A 24,349-nucleotide genomic window follows, 5' to 3' on the forward strand; every position below is an offset into this window, starting at 1 on the left:
CGAGAGCTTCTCCACAGCGTTTATTGCTATCGATTCTATTTAAAATATATATATATATATAATCTATACATTCATATTACACACGTGAGAAGAGCGGGAGGGAGAGGGGAAGCAGCATCCCGGTCCTGAGGCAGCTGCCTTCATTCCCTCTCCTCCCTTCCTTCTGTCTCTAGGGATAAGCTCTGTGGGACAAGCCCCCTAGCACCGGTGTCCCCGCTCCTGCCAATCGCAGACGAAGGCAGCCAGCACTGCAGGTGTGTCTCCAACAGGTAGTGGTTGAGTCGAGAACCCAACAAGGCAGCAGCATGGAAAACCCTGGTTGTTATTGCTGGTGGTGGTGGATCTGCTCCTGAGCACCAGGCCTTTGGAACCGACTCCAGGAAGGGTTACAAAACACAAGGTGGTTGATGGGGCAGTCACATCAATGCCAAGCCACCTCTCAGCATGCAGGCACTTTGCAGACAGCAGCACGTCGGCTCCTTGGGCTATTTGAGCCAGCTCCAATCAAAACTCTGAAAGAAGCAAGGGAACAACTGAAACGCAGGAGAACTGGTACTGAATGTGTATTTCCAAGGTGGTGACCAAAGGACACTCACTATCCAGCACCTCTCTCTTCCCACGGGATCATGTTGATCTAACAGCTGAAAAGTCTCACCATTTCACAACTTGGCTTGCTCCCAGCACAAAGCCCCCTCCTCACATACACATACTTATTGCAGTGCTCAGGCATGTCACAGACCGCACTCTCTTTGGAAATCGTACTTTGTGCCTGCACAAAACCTACCACTGGGGTTCCCAGTGCACCGTGGGACACACTGGTAGGGCAAGAACGAAAATAAAAAGAAACTGAACTCAAATGTAGGCAAGAATAGATAAAGAGTTACTATTTTAACCTAATTTTACCCCCAAATAAAGAGGACAAAACCCATTGTCTGCTGCTTTCCTGCTGCCTAACTTCTGTCCCTGATGCAAGAAAAAATTGAAAAACCCCAAACATGACGAAACATGTGCTGATCTGCAGAGTGTGATTCCACAGCAATAAATAACCTTTCTGGGCTAAAATACATCAGGGACAGATGCTGCACATTGGCATAAGGGAGATGACAGAGGCATAGATGATTAACAGAAGCCAGTCAAACAGCTTCTCTCCCATCTCCAGCCACAGCAAGGAGACAAGACAGGAGAACAGTGTGTTCCACAACCGACACCAACCCTGTCAGGATGGAACAAAGACAAATACTGATCACCCAATGGGTAAGACCAGAGTATGCATAGTTAAGGCTGTCTTCCACACTAACATTATTACTCTGCCTTAACTGGTAGCTAATTTCATTTTCTCACTCATATTGCTCAATCCCTTGTTATCACAGCGTCATCTGCAGCTCCCACTAATACACTCTCATTTCACAATCCCAAATAACTCAGTAGCTCCAGTAAACTCTCAGTTCACCGTTTACAATTATTCATAAACATTAGTACATTAAAATGTTTATGAATTATAAGAGCTCCATTTCATCAACCACCTCCATTTCCCCAACCCTCTGTTCCTTGTTATTTCAGCAGTTACAAATGGTAAACACCTTCAATTGCAAGCTTTAGTATGCTTCTTGAAAATCTAAGTTACAGCACAGCACTGGATCTTTGACTTCTTTACACAATGGCAGTAAATTTGTTAGATAACCTCATGCTAACAGAATCTGTATGGACTTTTCTCTGTCATAAACAGGTCTATCTATAGGCCTAATTGTCCTCACTATATTCATACAGGTGGCTTATATGATACAGCCTCCAAAATCAGCTGAGAGCCCCTTCTAAAAGACCAATATCCTGTGGTGCTCTTTATTCCTGCACAAACTTTACTGGCTTCAATTAGCAGTTCAGGAACAGAGTTTCAGATGGCATTAAAGCCTCTGAGTGATCACTATTTACTTTTGTTATTTCTTGATACTTCAAATACCAGTTTGTGCAAAGAGCCTTCTTAAGACTCTCTAAAGCCTCACTTCTGCCATGAGGAGAGCTTCAGTTAATGATCAGGAAAGGGCTCTGGGAATGGAGAACCCTGCCCGCTGCAGTGCAGGACACAAACCAGGACTCTCCAGTTGAGAATGCAACCAGTATTCAGAGCAAGCTCAACCATCTCACAGAACAGCCTGCTCCACCATGCAGACCACTGATACTAGCACCGAGGGCTACCTGTTAATGTTAGTGGAATCCAGAAGGGATGACAGTCACAGCAATTCACATCATCACAAACATCACATCATCACAACATTACCCCATTTAAGGAGTTCTCCACAGCCCCAGAGGACCCTGCTGTGGCACTTAAAAATGAGGCCCTCAGATACATCAACAGACTTACCATCACACTGTTGTTCTGCTCCTGTCTCACCTCCTGCAAAATACTGCTAAAGAGTTCAAGGTAATTCAGATTCTCTTCTATGACATGGACAAAATTTTCCCTGCAGGGAAGGCATAAGATAACAGGTTTAAAACACAAAGGAACACCAACATCAGACCGCTCTGCACTATGGTGGATAACAAACCCCAAACAAATGAACAAAAACTAAACCCCAAAACCTGATTTGCAGTTCTCTGCAACAATAAGCACTACCTTGTAGAGCACAAAAACATGCCTTGAGGTGGCACGGAAGTGTGGATTTGCACTCCTTCCCTACAGAAGAACTGCACAAACCACACAGACTCTGCCTTAAAAAAAAAAAAATGGAACTGAGCTGAGTACAAGAGGCCTAAAATCACTGCCCACTCTCCACAAGGTTTACGTTTCTTTACTCTTTGTACAGTGCCTCATACAGTAAAGTCACAGCTTGAGGAGGAGTGCTGAGGAGATCCAAAGGCTCAGGAAAGCACCTATTAAAGGTGATCACCCCACATTACCCAGAGATGGAAATAACCCCACAGCTGTAGACAGAAAAGAGAAAGCGGAAAGGTTGCTCAGGGTTTCAGAAAAAACAACGGACTTCCAGCAAAAGCCTGCTTGGAAGGTGCGTATCTACAGAATCCAGGTATTGCCCCCAAAAACGGTTTGGTGCCGATATTCACCCAGCACTGCTGCAGATGGAGGGCTGAGCACCACGAGGGGCATTTTTCCTTCTATTATGTTGACTGGAAGTAAAATTACTAACAAAGCAAAGAGAAAAACCTCTCAGCTCCTGACAACTCTTATTTAGCTACGACCAGCTGAGAGAAAGGGGCCTTAACTACCAAATCCAACTCCAAGACAGAATGACATGACGTGCAAGAAATTACTAGCACAGTGCTTTAGCTGACAGCAGTATGTGGAACGTGCTCAGGACCAGAGAGCAGAGGTTTCTGAATAAAGAGTTCAACCTAATTCCTGATCGGTTTAGAGCACAACTGAGCTACTGACACTTTTTTTGAAGGATAAAGCCCCAGATATTGAACCAGGTGGACTGCTTTGTACTGACTCCAACTTAAGTCCTCCCTTTGAATTAAGACTTTTTAAAATCACTGAAGCTGTGAGAAGCACTAAGTATGGTCTGAGTTACCTGGGACTTGCACCAGAACCTGGGCATGAAATGATACTGCATTTCAGCTCAAAATCTCATTGCTGCTTTTTGGTGTGGTATGGACAGAGGTAAGTTCTAAACTCCAGTCAGGAGTTGAACAATGTTGCCTTCAGAGACAGCCTGGTATGCCAAAACTTCCCCTGTCCAGCACATGGGACGTGGTGAGGACATGCCCCCTTAGCACTGGAGGCTCCAGTGGCAGAGGACAGGATTTCAGTGAACACATATAAAATGGCTACACTAAGCTCTCTGCAGTGCCCTCCTTTTCCAACAGCTCTTACCCATCTTCAGGAGTTGCTAAAGAAGACAGAGGATGAAATACATTCCCTGAGGAGCCCTGTGGGAGCCATGTGGCTGCTGGTGTTGAGGTTGTACCTTCCAGGCTGGAGCTTACCAGTGATCGAGAAGAGCTCTGAGTCTGGAAAGAGAGAAATTCATCGCTGTGATGGACCAGAGAGGTCTTAGCTAGTCAGGCTTATTTTCTACACACTGTTTGTAACATATACACACAAACTGGGGCATGTCTGTGGATTGCAAGTCATCTGGTACAAGCCTCTAGAGTTCTGGTACAAATGTCACTGATGTGACATTGTGCAATGTTGCACATGACATGCCTTCTATGTTGAAGAATTAGGAGTTGGTGCCATGTCCTAAACTGCAAGACTTGCACAGCCCCAGTAATCCTGTCAAGGAAAAGATATATGCTGACCTTAAATGTGAGCATGTGGAAATCAGCTTCAGCTGCACCGTCACTATAATCAATGCAGGAAAATCTGTGTAGTCTTAAAACAACTTAAGCTAACCAGGAAAGCACCTGGTTTGCAGCACAAACAGTCCAAAAGCTACTTACACAAGCAATTTTCAGCAAATGCCAGATCTCCCTTTGTCTTTTGCCCTGCATCTGCATCACTGAGTTGTCAGCTTCCTTGATGTTATTTAGAGCCACTTCAATCTTTGGAAGCAAGTCAATGATCTTCTGCTTACAGCCCAAGAGCTTGCTGTAATAGAAAGCAAACACAAAGTTACTTTTCAGCTTGTGTAGCAATATGTTCTGGCAAAACCAAAAGCCTCACCTTGGGATTCAAGAATTCAGTGAGAACACATCTGTGACAGCTGCAGGTACAAAACCTGCAAGACTGGAGGGCACCCTGGACTTCTCCAAGACTCAAAAAAAGAAGGCAGAAAACACTACCTACAATACAAGCTCTTCTTATTTGAAATGCAAAAATTGATCCTGATGATAACTGAGAGCACAGCAACTCAACTGTGGGACTTCACTCATCTTCTCTGGCCTATATTGGTCTCTATGGGCTGACCACACCATAGCTAACAACTTTCTTTATGGGACCTACTAAGCCACACCTAAATGATGCTTTGCTGACTACTGTATCTGTATAACGACATTTTTTCTGAGCTACTTGAAGAATTAATGAAAAAACTCACTGTTGTATCTTCTTAGCTGTTACACAAATTATTTTTTTCCCTTCAAGACTGTAATCCCAACCCAAACACTGGCAGAATCTGTCTCATTTTAAAGTAAACTCTTGGATGCTAATAGTAGAAGCACTGCATTCTCCTCCCATTCCCTATTAGTTATACAGGTTAGCTGCAATTCAATACAGAGCAGATTTAATACTGCAATGAAAAATGTACACCTGCAGATCAATCTCCACGGTTTCCCCTTTCCTTTCCTGCTTTCCAAGTTGCATTTGTTTGAGTTCTTTGCTCCATAAAGTACCTGAGATGGCCAAATAGCTCCTTGAGAACTCGGTCTTGGCTCTGTACTGTCTGCACAATGATCTTCACCATGTCCGTGCTGTCACTGTAGGCATGATCTGGAAGGGCCATCAAATAGTTAGTAAAATGCTCTTCCACGAGGAGTCACTCTGGACACAAATGCCCAGAGTCTAGGAAAGATCTGATTTAATGAGTGCAGCCAAGCAAACCAACACACAATGAAACATCTAAATATCTTAAAATCTGTCACAGTCTTTCATTAGGCACAGCTTTTCCTTAATGTCTCTCCACAGTGATGCACACAATTCCAGCCACTCTTGCTGTTCAGATACTGGCTTCAGTGAGGACTGGCAAATACACAAGCAACTAGATCTTTCTGCTCACCAGTTACTATGTTAAGAACATAATAATCCCTAAACACGGGACTCCCTCTAGTATAAGAGAGAGGAGAGGGAGAAAAGAGACTGCCCTTGGGTTGGAGTGATGACAGAGGAACAACAGTTCTTCCCATGTCTGGGGAGAAGTACTGCAGGCAGGAAAAGAGGAAGAGAACACAAAAGGCAGAAACATGTTTAGGGCAGATGCTCCAACACTGAAAACCAAAAGAAAAACCCATGGCTGAGGAACAAGACTACAGAATTTGTGGGAGCTCTAAGCTCTGCACAAAGCAGAAATCATCATAATGTACATGCCCTTGAATCTCTTTAATACAGTCATTTGGCTTCTAGCCTTCTCCTGAACAGCATTTTCTGGGTTTTAGTTCAGTAAAATTAGTCATGGGGTGTAACTGCAAAACGATCTTTCAACCATCTCCTTACATACCTGGAGGTCTTGTTTTTAATTGCTTGTAAAGGTCTATGGCTCTCTGTTCCCTTGAAAAAGAAGAAAAGGATTCATATATGTATCAACAAGCAGGTGACTCAGGAAAAAAAGCCTTGCAATGAAGTTATACCTTACTGAATGTCATTCAGAAGAGCTCTCAATAACAACAGATAAAGCAGCTGATCGATCTCAGCGACTCTTTGATCCCCCTCTTTTATAATTGCCATTTGTGGCTCTCAGCAACAGCCCAAATACCACTTAGCTCTTCCATCTTTTAATACTTAAAAAGATATATATAGTCAAGTTTCCAAATATTCACACATTCATGAGCTGTTCATTATCCTTGTTTGGAAAACACATTGAATGTATTTAACAGGGTTTCCCAACACCCTCAGTTTTATCACTCAATGCTACAAAATTCACTCTTCTCAAATGCAAACAAAAACCTCTGCATTTTTCAGTGGAGACCAAGATACATATTTTAGGCCCACTCTCTTCTAAGATGAAACTTCATAATCAGTGACAGAGAAGTGTCCTATTTTCCCCAGCTGTGTTTTCCATGTTTCCCCAGGCCTAGTCATTGTGTGGCTGCAGGGTCAGTTAGGTAAATTAGATGAGTTTACTCCTGTGACTGCACCTCAAGCTTCCTTACACAGCTATCTTTTGGATAGAGCAGTGTCCTATCCTGTAATGCTGCCAAGTGATGTTAGAACTTCCAGAGGAAGGAGCAGCGTACAGCCGCGACTGGTGAGATCTTCCCTTTTACCAGTAAAATGATCTTAAAACTGGTTGCAAACTACTTTGTACTTGCAGAGTGGGTTCCAAAAGCAGTGATGGAACCACCAATCTCTGGTGGTTCCAGAGAAAAAAACCTCTGACACCAAAATACACAAAAATCAATGGGCAGTGAAAGTACAAAGCAAAGGACTTACAAGCTCTCCATGACCTCTCCTTGGCGCCTCGCATATGGACTCTTCTGAAGTTCTACAATCTCTGTGTGCAGAGCCATGATCTGCTCATCCAGATATCCAATATCTTCAGCCTAATGGCAAAATTTAGGGACATTATCAAACTGAAGGAAGAGAGCAATAAAGTAGATAAAAGCTCCCCAGAACACTTGTTTGTATAATGGGCTATCTCCATGCAGAGTTTAGGAGAAAAGAGTTCTTTGACAGGACTGCTGCTACAACAACTGAGGTTACTGTTCTCAATCACAGAATCACAGAATCACAGAATCCCAAGGGTTGGAAGGGACCTAAAAAGATCATCTAGTCCAACCCCCCTGCAAGAGCAGGGTAACCTACAGTACATCACACAGGAACTTGTCCAGGCGGGCCTTGAATATCTCCAGTGTAGGAGACTCCACAACCCCCCTGGGCAACCTGTTCCAGTGCTCTCAATGCCATGCTATCACCTAGATGGCAAATCTCTGACAACCAAACTATATAGAGAAACAGATTTTTCTAATCAACTGTTTCTCTCCAAGATGCAGACTGCACATACACTCTCTGGCTTTACACACATTCCAGCAGTGAAGAGTGTTTTCTCCTACTCTTACAGCGTGGACAGTGGTGCCATGAACTGTGGGCATTGATCTGCCTTCCTGAGAAAGTTTTTTGAGGTATTATAGCTTTTCCTGTCTGACTTGGGACCTGAAAATTGAACATTTTCTAGAACATCCCTTGCTGTAGGTCTTGCAAGCAAAGAATAACCCAAGAAGAAACAAGAAAGGAGAATCAGAATGTGAAGTAAACCCTGTTATCAAAAGGAATGTCTTTATCTGGAGCACTATGACTCACTACACAGCATAGCTGTCTCTTGGCTTCACAGAAGTTGCCCACTAGACAGGCTGACACACCACTGCGTATTACAGAGGAAACCATTTTCCACTCCTGGTAACTGGATGTGGTGCAACTACACATGGGGACTGCACAACTTGAAGACAGAACATAATTCTGATGGTTTGCTAAGGAAATATTGGTTGAGGTTCCTGGTTTGCTGGAAACAGCCAGTGCCAGCTTTGAGTCATGCTATTAGAACCAGCCTCCCTTTTATCCCTCCTTGCTTTCTTACAGGGAACAAGAAGATCCCAAAATTTTAAGAGCTGAACAAAGGTGAATTCAGGTGGAAATCCCAATTCCCCTATCTCCAAATGACTAAATAGAATCAAGGCTCCAAGAACCTTTTGACTTGGAGACAGGACCTGAGCTACCCTGTCAACTCTTTCATTGGAGGGAAAAAACAGGCAACGTAATTGATTGTTTGTGTTTCTAATGGTGTCTGGGTTGTTTATGTATTGTTCACTGTGCTCTGTATTACTATGAGAGCCAGTACAAAAATACCTTGCATGGGAGAGCAAAAATGAAAGACATCAGCCCAGCAAACCATGTGCCTGTCTTGGTCAGCGGAACATGCAATATTCTTGGCACTCCTGCAGCTACCTACTATCACAGAGCATGAAGAACAGAGTAAGTACTTATGGAGATGTTCTAAAGACCTTTACTCTGTGAAATACATTACAAATATGTTGGCTTTTCCTTGCATTCCTTCTGAATGCTCCCCTCTCCCAAGCTTTATTCAATGCATCCAGTAGAGGAGGAGAAGAAACAGCTTTTGACAATGAAGTACAATCATCCCGTCTCTAGTTTTCACAGCTAAAAGCTTACTCCTTCCCTATAGAGGTCCGAACAGAACTTGAGGCAGAATTATTCTGTCTCCTCATCATTTCCAGTGGAGGTAAAATCAAAATGCTTATTCCCTGAAGCCAGAGATCAGAATTCTGAGCAGTAGATACATCTTAATGAGCCTTTCTCACAGAACTAACTCTCTGAGAAACAGAAAGCTGATCTCAGCTCAACTGTCCATAAACCACAAGTAGAAACATCTGTTAAGTATTAGGACTACTCAGAGTAACAACTGCTTCTGGCTTTGCTTTAAATGCTTTAAGGATGACTCTTACTAAAAACTATTTTTGTATTTACTTGCAGAATACTAGAAATTTACTCTACTCTTAAATGAACCACTGCAATTCTGAAGTAACTGCAGAGTGTTTGGTATGATTTTCAGCTTCATCAATGGAAACTGTTGTGTGCGATCAATCCAACCAGGAATACTCTTGTCTATAGCAGCACCATTCCTCCTGGGCAATAAATAACGTGTCTATAGCTTACTTTCCTATATAGACAACTGAGACTAGTGACATTTGTATTGGTTTTGTTCAAATCACTTGATTCAATCAACCTGAATTTTTTAATGCATCTTTTTTAATGTACCTGCAATGATATTTACATTCCCACAGCAGGCAGGATATGAAACACTGAAGGGACGGAGCAGTGGCACATATGACACTTTAAGTTCCTGTCATGACCTCCTTTGCAGAAAGATAGTGAAGCTTCTTTAATGTCCCCTACCTGTGCACACTGAGAGGCCTTCTCTTCCATCTCCTTCCAGGCTTTGAGCATCTTCTCTGAAGCTTAAGAGAAAAGACTTGTTAATTTACAAAAAGATACAGACACAAAAATAACGCATAACCTGAACTTTACGTACATCAATTTAATTTGAACACAAAGAGCATGGCACTCCAAGTAGGAGTCATGACCCAGAAATCACAGAGACAGCAAAGCTGCAGCTTAACAACTCAAGGCTCGACCTTAACTCACATACAAGCCCTACGATAGGATTTACAGAACTGCAGAATCCCAGACTGGTTTGGGTTGGAAGAGTCCTTAAAGCTCATTCAGTTCCAACCCCCCTGCCATGGGCAGGGACACCTTCCACTAGAGCAGGGTGCTCAAATTTCACTGTTTGTAATCCCCAGCCTAAAATGAGTCTTTGAATTCCACTATTAGGCTAAACAACTGCCACATCTGATTAAACACCAGTCACAGTATCGCTCCAACATCAGCCTTCACCCCAGTCATAATTTTTAACTCAAGTTTCAGTTTTTAGCCATATATTCAAGCTCTTCATAAATCTTGCTATTCTTCTCTGAAAGGAGAGGATGTAAGATCCAGATGCCTCTGACATTAAAACTGTAGCTGGTGCTTTTTCACCTCATCTCTCACCCTGACTTATGCTACCTCAAGATGACTCTCTTAGCAGTGTTCTAAACAGGGTTCCCACAGGTGCCATGCCCATTTGTTCTGCCATGGGTGGTCAGTGTACACTGTTCATCCAGTGCAGCAACTCCGCCCTCCATTTTATGCCCAGTGACAACTCCAAATGAGCTGGACTCCGAACGAGTAAATAGCAAAACATCTACATCACCACTACTATTAATACTCTCATTTTCTTAGCTTGGTGTTCTCCATAGGCAACAGCTAACCACTGGTTTCGCTGTCACTGAAGGTCTCCATAAACACTGTGGTTTTTATCCTCCTGCCTTTGCTTCTGCCAAACTCTTCTCCTGTATCTGCCCCAGCTAAAACAAATCCATACAGATACTGAGGAACACAGTGGCAATTCCTGCATTGTCTTTTAAGCCAGTTCTTATCCACAGTCCTTCACAGCCACTCTGAACCTTTACAGCATCAGACAAGACACCCAAACAAGCATTACACAACACATACATATGCCATAAGCCATCTGGTCACTGTATCTCTCCAGGTCAAGGCGAATGCTTTGATGAAAGAATTCCAGTTTGGCTTTCAGTTGCTGGGATGCTGATACCATATTGTTTTTCATTTTGATTAGGTTAGCATTGTACCGAAGAAGACTGAGCCTAACAAAGGAAACACGAACAGCACGTTAGTTTGAAAAGCATATCTGGACTTACATTACCTGAAGAAAAGATACAGGTGTTAGTTTGAAAAGCATATCTGGACTTACATTACCTGAAGAAAAGACACAGGTAGCAAAACATTTTGGAAGATCCTTAGAACAGGGATTCTCAGGCACTGCAGACCTTCAGCATGCAAAAGAGAAGGTCCTTCCTCTTTTCCCACTACTTTTGTCAAGCTCAGTTGAATAGCCCTTGCAGTGTAAAGTATTTCTTAGCATTTAGAGGGTCCTGTAGTGCATACTGCCCCTGGTGACTGCTGACACCTTTTTTATCACCTGAGATAAACGACACTGCCCATTCTGTGATTCAATCACAGGACAAAACTCAAGTTTCACTCATTCTGTCACTTGGGCTGCATTAGGAGGAGTATTGCCATCAGGCTCAGGGAGCTGATCCTTGCCTTCTATTTCAGCACTGGTGGGGCCATACCTAGGTCCAGTTCTGGGCTCCCCAGAGACACAGGCATACTGGAGGAAAGCCAGTGAATGTTATAAAGGGACTGGAACATGGCTTCTGTGAGAAAAGGCTGAGGGAGCTGGGACTGTTCAGCCTGGAGCAAAGAAGGCTGAGCGAGGATCAAAATGTATAAATACCTATGGTGAGGGTACATACAGAACAGAGCCAGGCTCCTGTCAGTGGTGCCCAGTGACAAGATCAAAGCAATGGGCAAAAAACTGACACAGTAAATTCCCTCTTAACATCAGGATACACAGGAAACTCTTTTTTACTGCGAGGGTGACTGAGCACTGGCACAGGTTGCCCAGAGAGGTGGTGGAGTTTCCATCCTTGGAGATATTTAAGAGCCTGGTCCTGGGCAACCAGCTGTAGGCGACCCTGTTTCAGCACGGGGGGCTGGATTGGGATGACCTCCAGAGATCCCTGCCAACCTCAGCCATTCTGTGAGGCCATAACTATATTCAAGGTTATTTCCAGTTATGCATGTCAGGCACTATGCAATACAATTCCTAGAGTGGAATAAGCTCCCCCAAATATGTTTTACGACTTAAAAGTATAGAATAGCAAAGGGCTGTAAAACTCTGGGTAACCAAAGCATCCTGAGATGTACATTTCCACGCAAAGAGTCTCTGTACTGGCATAGTAACAGATCTTCTGAATGAGGAGTAACAACTTACATGGCAGCTCTCTGGCCCTGAAAGAGCCTGCTATAATCTTCCTTCAGCCCAATCACGTAGTGAACTGCTTCTGCCCACACCTTGCGCAGCTGAGGAATTGGTAATTGGATTTTACTATCCTGTACTGAATGCAAGAAAAACACAAATGTGCACACATGAAAGGACAACTCCAGAGAAGTACTTCAGTGCTTACAACACTCCCAATGCTTCAAGTGCCTAAGCTAAGGGATCAAGCCATGAAAGACTTGCTCAAGCGTGTATAAGCTTTACACGTTACAACCTTTCCAGCTATTTGAGAGCCTCCTGTCAGCCAGGCAACTACTCATATTTGAACTCACAGCTGCAGGAACACTGATCCCTTCAAGCATGTTGGTCTATAGGCGCTAGCAGACATACTGCATGAACCATGGCACACAGCAGGACCCAGGGGTGGTTTTATCTGGAAACTCTTATCTAAAGCACTAGCCCAAGTTAGCAAAGCAGATTTAATTGCTCCATTTAATCAGCTGAAATTGGTCACTACATCCTGATGTGCGTTTCATCTGAAAACATCTTTAAATCTTTTGATGCTCCTTCCCAGACTCCCAACGTAGATGTTTAAGGGGAAAAGACACAGGACTTCTGTGTGCTCCCCCACAGAGATAGGGAACTGTCAGTACGCTGGGATGTCAATAAACATGTTGTAAAAAGCCTTAGCTCCAAGAGATTCAGCACAGTGACGCCACACAATGAGATTCACCAGGAAAGTAGCCCAGAACACAGAAAAAGCTGATCAGGATAAACCTGAACAAGAGTAAAAGGAGACAAGGAAAACCAGCACAACTGCAGAGCCAGGCCAAAGAAAATTAAGCTACTTAACAGTATGTCACAGGGCATTGCCTTTACATGCAGTAACCTAGTAGATGTCTCCTGTTCCTTGACATTCTTTTCTCTTTCATATAGGTATACAAGGTCCTTCTTAACAGCTTGTACACTTTCATAGGGGTATATTAAGTCCTGCAGGTAACTGCTATAATTTCAGGAGACATGTAAGGGAAGCCATAAGCAGAGAAGCAGCTTCCATGCATGGTCTTAAAGTACACTGATGATGGAGGGCTAGGCAGCAAGGACCCACCGGAGCAGCCCCCACCATGCAGCAGCAGACAGGCTCTACTCCCAACAACTCAAAATGGAGGAGGAGCCTGGGGTTTCTCAGTCACTGGCTCTGCTTGGAGAGACCAGAAGTAGGATCAGTGCTATGGGGTTATGGACACGTTATGACTAGAACTGAGAACTGCTGGGAAGACAGTACAAGAGATTTTGAACTTGTGAAGTGTCTCTGAAGACCAGCACTAACTCCCAGTGGAATGACAGCAGTCCTGCAACTGGTGTAATGTGCCCGAACACACTGGCTTGGCTCTGTTACTAGAGCAATGTGGATGAATGATCAGCAGCATAGAATGAGGGAGCTGTTCTTTCACTTAGGCAAGACATAAGAGATGGATCACAGCTAAAATGCAACAGACAGTGAGAGGCGAAAAAAGGTAATCTGTATCCCTCAGGATGCTGATGTAGGATGCAGAAGCATAAATATAGGAGAGCTGTAGGAGGGCAAGTGGTCATGGACATCCAAAGCTCAAGAGAAAGGAGCAAGGAGATGAAACCTGTTTGTACCTGGACATGTTGCACATACCCCTTCTTCCCCTCACAACTTAAGCAGATGCTAAACTCTAAGATAAGAAGGTCCTTGACCTTTGGTATCACCAAAGAACATCTATGTGGGCTATCATTCAAGTTCTGCAAACCATCTTCCAGCATGATGTCACTGCAACACTGGATATGAAGGGACAATAGGCTTTAACAGAGCAGAAGGCTGTGCAAATGAAACCAGAGCCCTTAAGTTAGAACCTTCTTTCCAGGTTGTAATGCAGAGACACAACAAGTTTCCCTCTCTAGGCTACAAGATTAGGTTGTAAGCCTTCATTCACATCATGGTTCTGTTTAAGTTGGGCATTGCTTAGGTTAGGATGTTGAGGTGGGGTAGATGCTGAAATTTTACACAAGGGCAATAACCTTGAGTGAATTCTAAGCAGCTCTATAGAAGAGTTGCCAAAGGGTGAGCAACAAATTCTCTGAACTGTTACATGTAGCAAATGGGGAGATACAGCTCTGCAGAATAAACACTGTTAGGCTGTTCATGGTTCTTAAATGGTTCTTTTTGTATTAGGTACTGCCCTTCAAGATAACACACAGATTTCTACAGCAAATCTACTTCCCTATTGCATGAGAAGCAACATTTTCAGTTCCCAGTTGTTCTCCAGCATACTTACCAATGTAATTTACACAGTCAGACAGACTCCGAGAAGCAAAGGGTCCATCATAGACAGTTTTGCTTTTGTCAAACAAATAGACCATGTAGCTATCCCAGCCTCTCTGGTAGAAGAAAAGAGAACATAAAGAAATCCCAAACATAGCTCCTACTGACCCAGAGGGTCCTAGTTACATCATGAACTAATTATTCTGGGTAGATACTCAGAAGATCAGGTGCCTTAGAAAACAGATCTTAAGAAAGCCCAGAGAAACACAGGAGCCTTTGCTATCAAGTTACTGTATTTAAACATTTAGACATAACTATAGGAATAATTATGCTATAATATTTAGACTATAAATACAAGTTATTTAGCTCAGATATAGAATATATAGAGAATATTTAGACTAGATACAGGAATATATACCATAGGAATCTGTCATTGGTAATCTTGCACTACCCAATAAAGGAAACAATTCCAGACCTTACATTCCTACACTTACAGAGCAAATAGATTCCAGTGGGAGAAGATGAGGGCAATTTATCTTCCCCAAGATTTTAAATTCCCCGAGAATGTGACATTAAACAAACAGAACAATTCTTACTACGCCATCGATCACACACTGGGAAGCAGGTTTCCGAGGGTCCAGGCAAATCCCTGTCTCTAACAGCAGTTCCTGATTTCCGGTACTTATTCCAGTTTCAAACTCAATCCTAATTTGAAGGGAATGAAAGCTTTCCTCGGGATGCAAAAGAAATGAAACAATCTTGGCAGAGGTCATATTTAGGATGTGTACTATCTGTAAAAAGAGTACAAGTTGATTACAAGTCACTGCCTATCAAAGAGGAAGGACACAAAGGCCTGGGAGGGAGTATGTAGCAATTAATGTGTTAGATTGAAAGCATCACTTGACTTTTAATGACTACAGGAATCAAGATGAGGAGTAAAGCCCCACATAATAAAACTCAAAGCCCACACCTAACTTTTAATGTCAGAGAAACTAGACTGACTTTAGCAAAGCCCCACTACTTGAAGGGGAAGAGTTAGGAGAATGTAATCTCTGTTCTACTATTTGGAGGTCACAGCATCAGCAGTGGAGTTCAGGAAAACTTTTATTAGCAAACATTCAAGCATTAATTCAACTTGGCAAGTCTTTTCTGAGGTGACAGGCAGTAACACTGAGTCAATTCTTCCACTCCAAGTGTAGAGCTGGAGATTAAAATATCTAGTGGTATTTCACCTTGAGACAGGTACTAAACAGGCTGCATATACACTCACTTCCTGATACCAAGAAAAACATTGCTCATGATCCTGCAGCTGGATGATACTAGGATTATAGTTTTGCTCCACTGAACACACCTTCTGTCCTCTGAGGTGCTTTCAGTAGGCCTTTACATTCAGTAGCAACCCTCACTCACCTTCAAATTCAGTATGTAATCCATTATTAGGAAACACTTTGGACGACCAGACTCAGGATCTAAACTTCCACCCCTCTGCTGTGGATCCCAGTTCAGCATCAATTGCAACCAATTTTCCATCGGTCCTACAATTAAACTAAACCAGAAGGGATGTAAGAAAGAGTCTATAACACTCAGTCCACTCAGGAAACTAGGGTCTCACAACAGCAATGAGGTTACATCTCTTAGGTTAGAGACCATATATGCACAACATATGTGAACATGTGTAGAGACAGTGAGCTCACTGCAGCTGCTCATCTGGAGGGCAGGGGAAGCCTGGAAGGAGAGGAGAGCACATGTGGTGTGAACATCCCCACTATCCCACTGTAGTAACAGTCCCAGTGACCTCAGCAGGAGGTACCTTTCACGATACTTCTGACTCCAATTCACTGAACTAAAAGTATCTTGACACGTTAGTTATGTCAAATGGCTAATGGGGAGAATAAGTTTTTGGCTCTTTTTCATCCAAAAACTGTCATACAAATAAAACTGAGTAGTTTTCAAAGCCTTGTCCGCAGAACAGCCATTCCCATGCTGCCTGGAAGGTTTTCCTCTATCATTATCCACACAAGAAGTTAATTATCAAGAATATCTTTGAAGACAGCCCATAGTGCATTATGGACTAGCCCACAGCACTGGCACAAAGCTCCCTTTTATCATTCTCACCTCCAGTACTTCTCCTCGAAATCTGCCAGTGAGTTGCACTGCAATGCTGGGCACATCTAAAGACACAGATGCTAAATAAATGACAAGTGAGCAGAGCCTGACTTCTGACTTGGCATAGACCAGTTCAGGTTGAAGGCCCTCCTGGAGGACTTTGGTCTGAGCCATAGACCAGAGGAGGGCCAATGTCATATCTACAGCAGGCTGCTCAGGACTGTGCCCAAGCAAGGCTGGGCAGTTCCCACAGATGAAGATTTCCCACTGCTTGGGCCCTGTCCCAGGGATGCACCATTGGCAGAGGAAAACCTCTTCTGTGCCCAAATTTTGCTTCCCTTCTTGTAACTTGTATTGTTGCCTTTGGTCCTTTCACTGTGCCCCTCTGAGAAGAGACCAAAACCATTTTCTCTGTAATGCCCCAATACATAATAGAAGACAAAAATCAGATTCCCCTTTGCCTTCTCTTTTCTGGACTGAAGCAGTCCAGCTTCATGGGCCTCTCCCTATATCATGGAATGGCTTATGTTTGAAGGGACCTTAAAGCTTATCCAGTCCCAACCCCTGCCACAGGCAGGGACACCTTCCACTAGAGCAGGGTGCTCCAAGCCCCTGTGTCCAACCTGGCCTTGAACACTGCCAGGGATGGGGCAGCCACAGCTTCTCTGGGCACCCTGTGCCAGCGCCTCAGCACCCTCACAGGGAAGAGCTTCTGCCTAAGAGCTCATCTCAATCTCCCCTCTGACAGGTTACAGCCATTCCCCCTTGTCCTGTGTCCCTTGTCCAAAGCCTCTCTCCAGGTTTTTAGGCACTGGAGCTCCTCTAAGGTCTCCCCTTAAGGAGCCTTCTCTTGTCCAGGCTCTCTCAGCCTGGCTCCAGAGCAGAGCTGCCCCAGCCCTCTCAGCATCTCTGTGGCCTCCTCTGGACTCGCTCAAACAACTCCACATCCCTCTTGAGTTTGGGGCCCCAGAGCTTGATACAGGATTGCAGGGAGGCAACCAACAGGCTCTGGTCATCTTTGTGGTTTCTGCTGGGCTTGCAGCAAGTTTTCCCAACACAAATACTAGAAGCTTCTGCTTCCATGCAGCAGTTGACTCAAGTACTTGGTTTATGAGACTCAATGCTATCAAGCTATCAGATAGATGTTACTCAGTGGCCTTGTGATACTACATGGAAAGCAGTCACAAAGTTCACACTGCAAGGTGAATTGCCCTGATCCCACAAACTGCCACAGGGTGAAGTGCCATTGGAGAGCCAGGTATCAGAACAGAATCATACGGTTACAGGCTATTCCTTAACAACAAATGATAGCTCACCAGGAGACTGGAACACTCCTGAGGAGAAAGGAGGAGGAGCCCTCAGTGTAAAAGACAAACCAAGAATTATCCCACGTGGCCAACGAGGACACACTTACCCACAGAGGCTGTGAGGCTGTGGTAAATGGGTACTAAAGCGAACCTCCCCGTTCATGTCTTCAGAAGCAAAGATGTGCTTTGGATCCTTCTTCTTGATTTTTTCATGCCTAGAAAATTAAATCCTTGGTGGATATACTGACAATGTGACCTTTCTAAAGGCCCAATTGAATATGGCAGCACCAAAAAGTGTCCCTGGCTTGTAGCTTTAGAAAACAAACTCTTCTTTCAGGACAAAGACAACATTTCCAAACAATCCACCCAGAACATCTCTGAGTGGAAGAGGGCAGCCCTTGCCATTAACTCCATCTCTGGAAACATTTCTGCTCCTCATGCAAGGAGGTCAAAGCAGGATCAAATACAGGTTAATTGTCCACAGAGCAGACCAACAAACTAAATCAACCTCCAGACAACCAAGACTTTCAAAAGTCACCTGGCAAAACCCTTACCCCAACCCGAGCCAAGCAGTTAAGAAGTGTTAGAAGTACAGCAAGCAATGCACTAGGGAAAGCAGCACCAGCAACTTTGCCCGTTTCCCTGCCTTGACTCGCTACAGCACTAGCCTGAGCCTTGCCAAGAGCTTGACTGTACCTGGAGCTCTGCGTCAGTCAGCCCCAGCTGGAACTGAAGCCACAGGCGTGTGGCCTGCACTGTTCTCTTCTTTCTTTTGTGGCTAGGAAAAAGCTGTTTCTAACCTCATTCACTTTGTGCTACTTACATTAACTCAAGTTTTTGACGTTGGAAAAAATGCAATAAATACTGCACTATTAAAATAATAAACCCCCAAGATTTAGCAGTTAAAAGGGGAACCAGTGCATGATACTGGTTAAAGTTGCTTTGATAACACACAATTTTTTAAGCTAACACTTGCATAAAACCTCAAATTTACTTTTTCCCGTTATTATTTCAATGCTAACAGAAAATCTAGTTTCAGGTTTTTCCTGTTGCAGAATCACCCTTTTAAAAGCCAAGCTTATACAGTGTATCCCTCCTTTCCATTATGTTTTCCTGGCACTGATACAGACTGGCTTACAATTCTGTTTTGGATTCAAAATTCACTTGTGAAGGAATGATGATGACCAGAGTTTAGCACACAATGCAATAAGCACATACCACAAGATGTGCCATTCAAACTGTCTTTTACACTACTAAAGCAGATCACCAGCCTCAGCACCTCACAAGGAATTTATCCCTCTGGTTCACACTGTCACTTCACCACACACAGGAGCATCCTGGCATCACCTCTTGCAGAGTAAGTGTCTTACCAGGTAAATGGCTGTAGATTGTGCAAGAAAGGTCTAAAGCCTGCAATACATTCAAACACCATTGTTCCAAAGCTCCAGTAATCAACAGTAACGGAGTAGGATTTCTTTTCAAAGAGTTCTGGAGCCTAAAAAGGATCATAAAAAGACATTTTTTAACTGTCATAAAATGTCATAAAAAGACATTTTGAAAGCGGTATATTTCAGGTCATCTATTTTCTTGCATTTCTAGAGACAAAGCTGTGTCTGGACATGGCCCTTGGTTCCAGAGTGGCACAAGGACCATACTGCAGCCCTGCTTAGGTTGCCTGCTGGATCCAACCCACGAGGAGATGGGAGGCATTGGGCTTGTTGGGTCTGGGTCTGGCTGTGGGGAAACTGGAAGTGGGGCAGGCTTAGAGCAGCCCCCAACTACAGCACACAAAGGGATGGAGGAGCCAAACTCATCTTGGAAGCAACAGGAGATACAGTGGGGGAAATAGCAACTAATGACCATCTTGGAAGGTTCAGGCTGAACATGAGAAAACACTTCTTCCCCTGGAGAGCAAACACCCTTGGGACAAGAAGGCATGCAATCTCAGGTTTTGGAGGTTTCAGGGCCTGGCTGGGCCATAGTGCTGGTGACAGTCTATAGGAGGCTTCAGCAGGTTCCTTCTGATACACACTCTGTGATTCTATACACGTGGCAGTACCACATCACTCGTAAGCATGAAAAACACGTGTCTTACCAAATATTGCAACGTTCCAACAAATGAAGTACATAAACTTCCTTGATCCAGATCCTTTGCATACCCCAGGTCTATTATTTTGTGAACAATCTGTAGACAGTTCAAATAGTTCATGAGAAGAGCAAATTCAGAGAATAAAAACCAACCCACCAAACAACTCCCAATTTGTGCAGTGACATCCATATACACAAGAAGAGGAAAGCCAGAATGGAAATTCTGGAGGAGATCCATGGTGAAGCTTCAACATGTGACACAATGTTAAGGCTTGCTGTTCCACCACATATGCTGGCCTTGGCCACCTATCTCAGCATAGACTTGACTTTATTTAAAGCAGCTTATCAGTTATAGCTTGGCCAGAGTATTTAGCTTTTGATCTGGGAATTGAAAGGTATTTGTTTAAAGAGTAACAATAGAGAAACACATTTTTGCTACGAAATCAATGAGGCTGACTCCCTGAAGTAGTTGGATTTTCCATGCCACTCTCAAAGCCACAAACACAGGGATACACTATCACCTCACCTCATTCATATTCTGTTGGAGGCAGGGTTCCTGAATGAAAACAGAAGTTACTTGTTTTCAATGACAAGGATTTAAGAATAAGCAAAATTGTTGGCTTCATCACAATGTAAACCTGTAGTAAATTCACAGCTGACTTTTCAGCTCAGTTCAGTGCTACAAACGACATGTTCTCTTTTATCTCTCTCAGGGAAGACAAAAGCTGCTCACACCAGTGACAGAGACACCTGACTCACCTTCCCACCTTCATCCTGAAGAACAATATTTTCAGGCTTTAAATCTCTATGTATAATTCTGTTTTCATGCAAATACTGGATACCAGACCCTGAAAGACAAAGGTTTGATTTAGTAAAAGATAAACTCACATTGATTAAAGCTACATCTGACCAAAATATCCCTGACTTCGGGGTTGACAACAATATATTTTAAAGCACCATTAAGAACTATTGACTTAAAAGATTTGTCACTTTTACACTAGGACCAAACTAGGTCCATATGTGCTCTGCAGAAATGAAGGCTGCTACAGAGTTCAGACCTCACAGCATAACTACAGGTCACATCAGAGAAGGCAGCTGAATTCTTCAACTGTAGAGTCACAAAATGAAATACAGCAAGCACATAAGCAAAGCAGGTCTCCAAAATGTGCAGGCAGCCTGAAACAGCTCTGTATGTCCTCTAGCCTAAGATCTTGGTGAATTAACACAAGATAACACAAAGCCCTATTTATATGTGGAAGCACATTACGCAAGATGTTAAGGAAAGAAAGTACTGAAATTAACTAAGCAAATGAAACGAGGGGAGTTTCTTTTTGACCTAAAAATACTAGAAGTTATACAAGCCACTATTTGGCAGCAGACTTCCCTTTTCTTACTGGTCAGTATTAGCAACACTGAACTTGTGGGTTCAAGGCTTCCCCTGTGCTGGAAGAGGACTGCTGTGCCCAAAGGAGCACTTCTCTGACCACTTCTTTCACTCCCACTGCTAAAAAATGAACTTCCATGATGGCTTTAAGGCAATCCATGTGGGGGCTGCCCCCAGGAGGCATGTATGTTCTCAGACTCTCCTCTCCCAGCCACAATTTCCATGGCAGCACACGCATTTATGGCACCATGTGATCAGCTTGATCTGGAGACCGATCCAGCTAGAAACTACTAAGAATAAAATAATTGAGTTTTAGCCAGGCTGGTTTCCAGAACTTGCTCCTTGCCTGGGTACAGGAGTGACAGGGAAGGGAAGGGGAGCACGTGCCCAAGAAAACAAAGAGCAAGACTCTGCCTCGAGTCAACAGTCCCCACTTGAGCTGCCTGGAGGGGACTGTGGAGCCTCTGACAAAAAAGGAAGGAGAGAAGGGGAAAACTCACTACAGGTCTGCCCAAGGAACAGCACTGGCCACTTGATAAAAGCTTATCACAACATCTCCCAGAAGACACAGCCACAAAGCAGCAAAAAATGACTTTCAGTGTCTGAGGGGTTTTGTTTAATAAATTTTCAGTCTTGGAGACGTGAAAGTGGAAAACAAAGGTCCCATGAAAGGCCCAAGGTCAATGTTATATTTTCTTATCTCCATCATGGGGTATTCCAAGTTTTCCTATGCAAAGGCTACTCTAAGTGCACACCATGTAAAGCTGATTTCTCACCAGCTGTGACTGAAAATTCAGTAGGGGATTATTGTAAGAGAAATACGCAACCAACATGCCCCACGAACAGTTTGAACACCTCCTCCCATCAGGATAAAACGGGCCATCATGGCCCGAACCTTCACTGGTTTATTTTAAAAACCAAAACACAGGAAAGAAAGGCATTAGATGACATACCAATGTCACTAAGCAGAGACAGGATCTGACTTTCCTTAAGTCCACAGCAGTTATCTGGTTTGTTTAGCAACTGCAGTAAAGAAAAAGATGTTTAGAGCCACGTCGTTAACAGTTAACAGTCAAGAACAACATTTTCCATCCCCTGCTGACACACACAGCTCAAATCTAACTTGAGTTGAATGTAATAGTCAGCACTGAGAAATAAAAGCACAAGGAGGGAAAAAAAATAACGAGACAAAGCAAAAATTCATTGCAGAAATGGGGTTGAAAAGAAGATTTGGGCTGTTAGAATAACACCACAAAAGGCTGAAAGCCATCGGAAAGCAAATGGGCAAGTGATGCAAGCAGGGTGATACAGCTACAAACAGGGATGCTGAAGCTCCTGGAATCTGCTCATTCCTCATCTGCTGAAGTTTGGCTTGACGGATTTAGGAACACACCAAATGCCTGAAGCAGGACTGCTGCTTGGAAGAACAACTCTCCAGTGAGGAAAATAAATGGAGTGACAAATAGCAAAAGGAACAGATACACATCTAATCCTTTGGCATTCAAACACTGGTCACTGAGAAAAGGATGAGAAGGGAAACTAACAAATTAACTCCTCAGTTGAGTGTAGACCACAGAAGAGAAGACTACTGCAGTCATCTACAGCTCCCAAAAAGTCCAGCTGGCCCAAAGCAATTGCTGTTTTAACCTGAACAACCTGGCCATGGACTCTGTTAAGAGTCCTCAGTGGACTATACCCAAGCCACCCAGGTATCAGACCCCACTGCAAGAGGCTGACAAACACTGCACAGCCAACTCCGCCATCACCCATTGTCAGTCCCATGCCCATAAAGCTGCCTGGGCCCTGCAGGATCCAAGGCACCGTAACACCAGGCTTCTAGGTTGCCAAACTAGTTAATCCCAAACTAAAAAGCAGTCCATTAGTCTGTGCGTCACTGGAGTGTCCACAGCATGGACCAGGACCTAAACTCTCAACCCTGCCTCCACTCTAAAGTGCTGCTTCATCTCTCTTCTTCCTTGCCCTGAATTTTCCTCCTCTAGTGAAAGGTATGGTAAAAATACCATAGAACCCCATCCTAACCACTGCCTTCATGACCTGTAAATAAGTACCTTCAGCAATTTCCCACATACACCCCAAGTCAATCAACATGCGATCTGATTTTTACTATGCTAAAGGCTTTTATAGATGACCGAGGTACACTTCTGCAGTGCAGACACCCCTCACGTGATGCAATCCTCATGGTTTTGCCTGCCTCCTACACCGCAGGCACAACCGGTACTCAAACCTCTACGGGAGAGAAGCCAAACTTCAACATCTCACTCCCTAAGTTCTGGGTAGATGTGCTGAACAAGAAAGAAGAAAAAGGGCAAAGACAGGAATCAAGCTCAGAGTCCACAGCACTACCCTGAAAGGGCACAAGCATACACATGTGCATGGTCCATAAACAGCAGCAGATGCTTTTCCAGGCTTTGTGGAAGATTATAGATGTGCAATGAGAAATTAATAGCTGCACAAAACAAAAATGATGTCAAGCAAGTGTAAGAGATACAAAAAGCAGGATGAGAAATAAAAAGAACTTGGTGGTTAGTTTGGTTTCTTCTTTTCCTTTAAATAAGGGATGCAGTTATTGCATCCAGCATCTGCTCAGTTTCCTCCAGTGCTATTTAACACCACTAACAAACTCAAACTCTAAGCAAGCTCAATTAAACAGGGATTTGCTTCTTCACTCCTATGCAAACAGCTGCTCCCTGCATCCAGCTGCAATGGAAAAGGAGCATAAAGTCTAGTGGGCCGTGCAGCCACTGCCTGCGGAACCACCAAAAGGTTCCTTTACTCTTCCATGTTGCTGCTTTGCAGAAGGGCAGTTCCCAGTCAGCAGGAAAGTCTCTGAAGCCCTGGAGGCCCCAGTCCAGTACTAAAATGATCCTTCCCCTGTGCTGAGAGCAACACAGTACTGCATACACATCAATCAAAACCAGATCAGACTCCAAAACAGAGACACACTGCAGTAAAGCCAAACAATTGGGTGCAAGTATCCAGGCTACAGGAATTGGTATTAATGCTAAAGCAGTTTTATGAAATGACACGCTGCTTCAGGAAAAAAGCATCTGCCCTTGGATTGCTCTGTGTCCTCTGGTTTCAAAAGCACTTCACATTTACTTCCCCACACCTGTACCCAAAAAGAAAA

General features: G+C 43.7%; 1 protein-coding gene across 2 annotated transcripts in view; it reads right to left on the reverse strand.

The window, feature by feature from the left end:
• Nucleotides 1-7: 7 nt before the first annotated feature.
• Nucleotides 8-24,349, reverse strand: part of CHUK (component of inhibitor of nuclear factor kappa B kinase complex) — a 26,840-nt gene continuing 2,498 nt past the window's right edge. For both annotated transcript variants that reach the window (XM_065669771.1, XM_065669772.1), the window contains exons 4-21: nt 22,155-22,224; nt 20,577-20,665; nt 19,825-19,914; nt 19,100-19,224; nt 17,837-17,944; nt 15,727-15,862; nt 14,913-15,107; nt 14,330-14,432; nt 12,021-12,144; nt 10,676-10,827; nt 9,518-9,579; nt 7,040-7,149; nt 6,108-6,157; nt 5,287-5,383; nt 4,399-4,546; nt 3,830-3,966; nt 2,360-2,459; nt 8-512 (exon numbers count right to left, since the gene is read on the reverse strand). In XM_065669771.1, coding sequence (XP_065525843.1) covers nt 486-512; nt 2,360-2,459; nt 3,830-3,966; nt 4,399-4,546; nt 5,287-5,383; nt 6,108-6,157; nt 7,040-7,149; nt 9,518-9,579; nt 10,676-10,827; nt 12,021-12,144; nt 14,330-14,432; nt 14,913-15,107; nt 15,727-15,862; nt 17,837-17,944; nt 19,100-19,224; nt 19,825-19,914; nt 20,577-20,665; nt 22,155-22,224 — 1,923 coding nt within the window. In that variant the 3' untranslated portion in view covers nt 8-485. The remainder of the gene's footprint in view (nt 513-2,359; nt 2,460-3,829; nt 3,967-4,398; nt 4,547-5,286; nt 5,384-6,107; nt 6,158-7,039; nt 7,150-9,517; nt 9,580-10,675; nt 10,828-12,020; nt 12,145-14,329; nt 14,433-14,912; nt 15,108-15,726; nt 15,863-17,836; nt 17,945-19,099; nt 19,225-19,824; nt 19,915-20,576; nt 20,666-22,154; nt 22,225-24,349) is intronic.

This window comes from Lathamus discolor, chromosome 3 (assembly GCF_037157495.1).
Source record: "Lathamus discolor isolate bLatDis1 chromosome 3, bLatDis1.hap1, whole genome shotgun sequence".
NCBI classification, from domain to species: domain Eukaryota; kingdom Metazoa; phylum Chordata; class Aves; order Psittaciformes; family Psittacidae; genus Lathamus; species Lathamus discolor.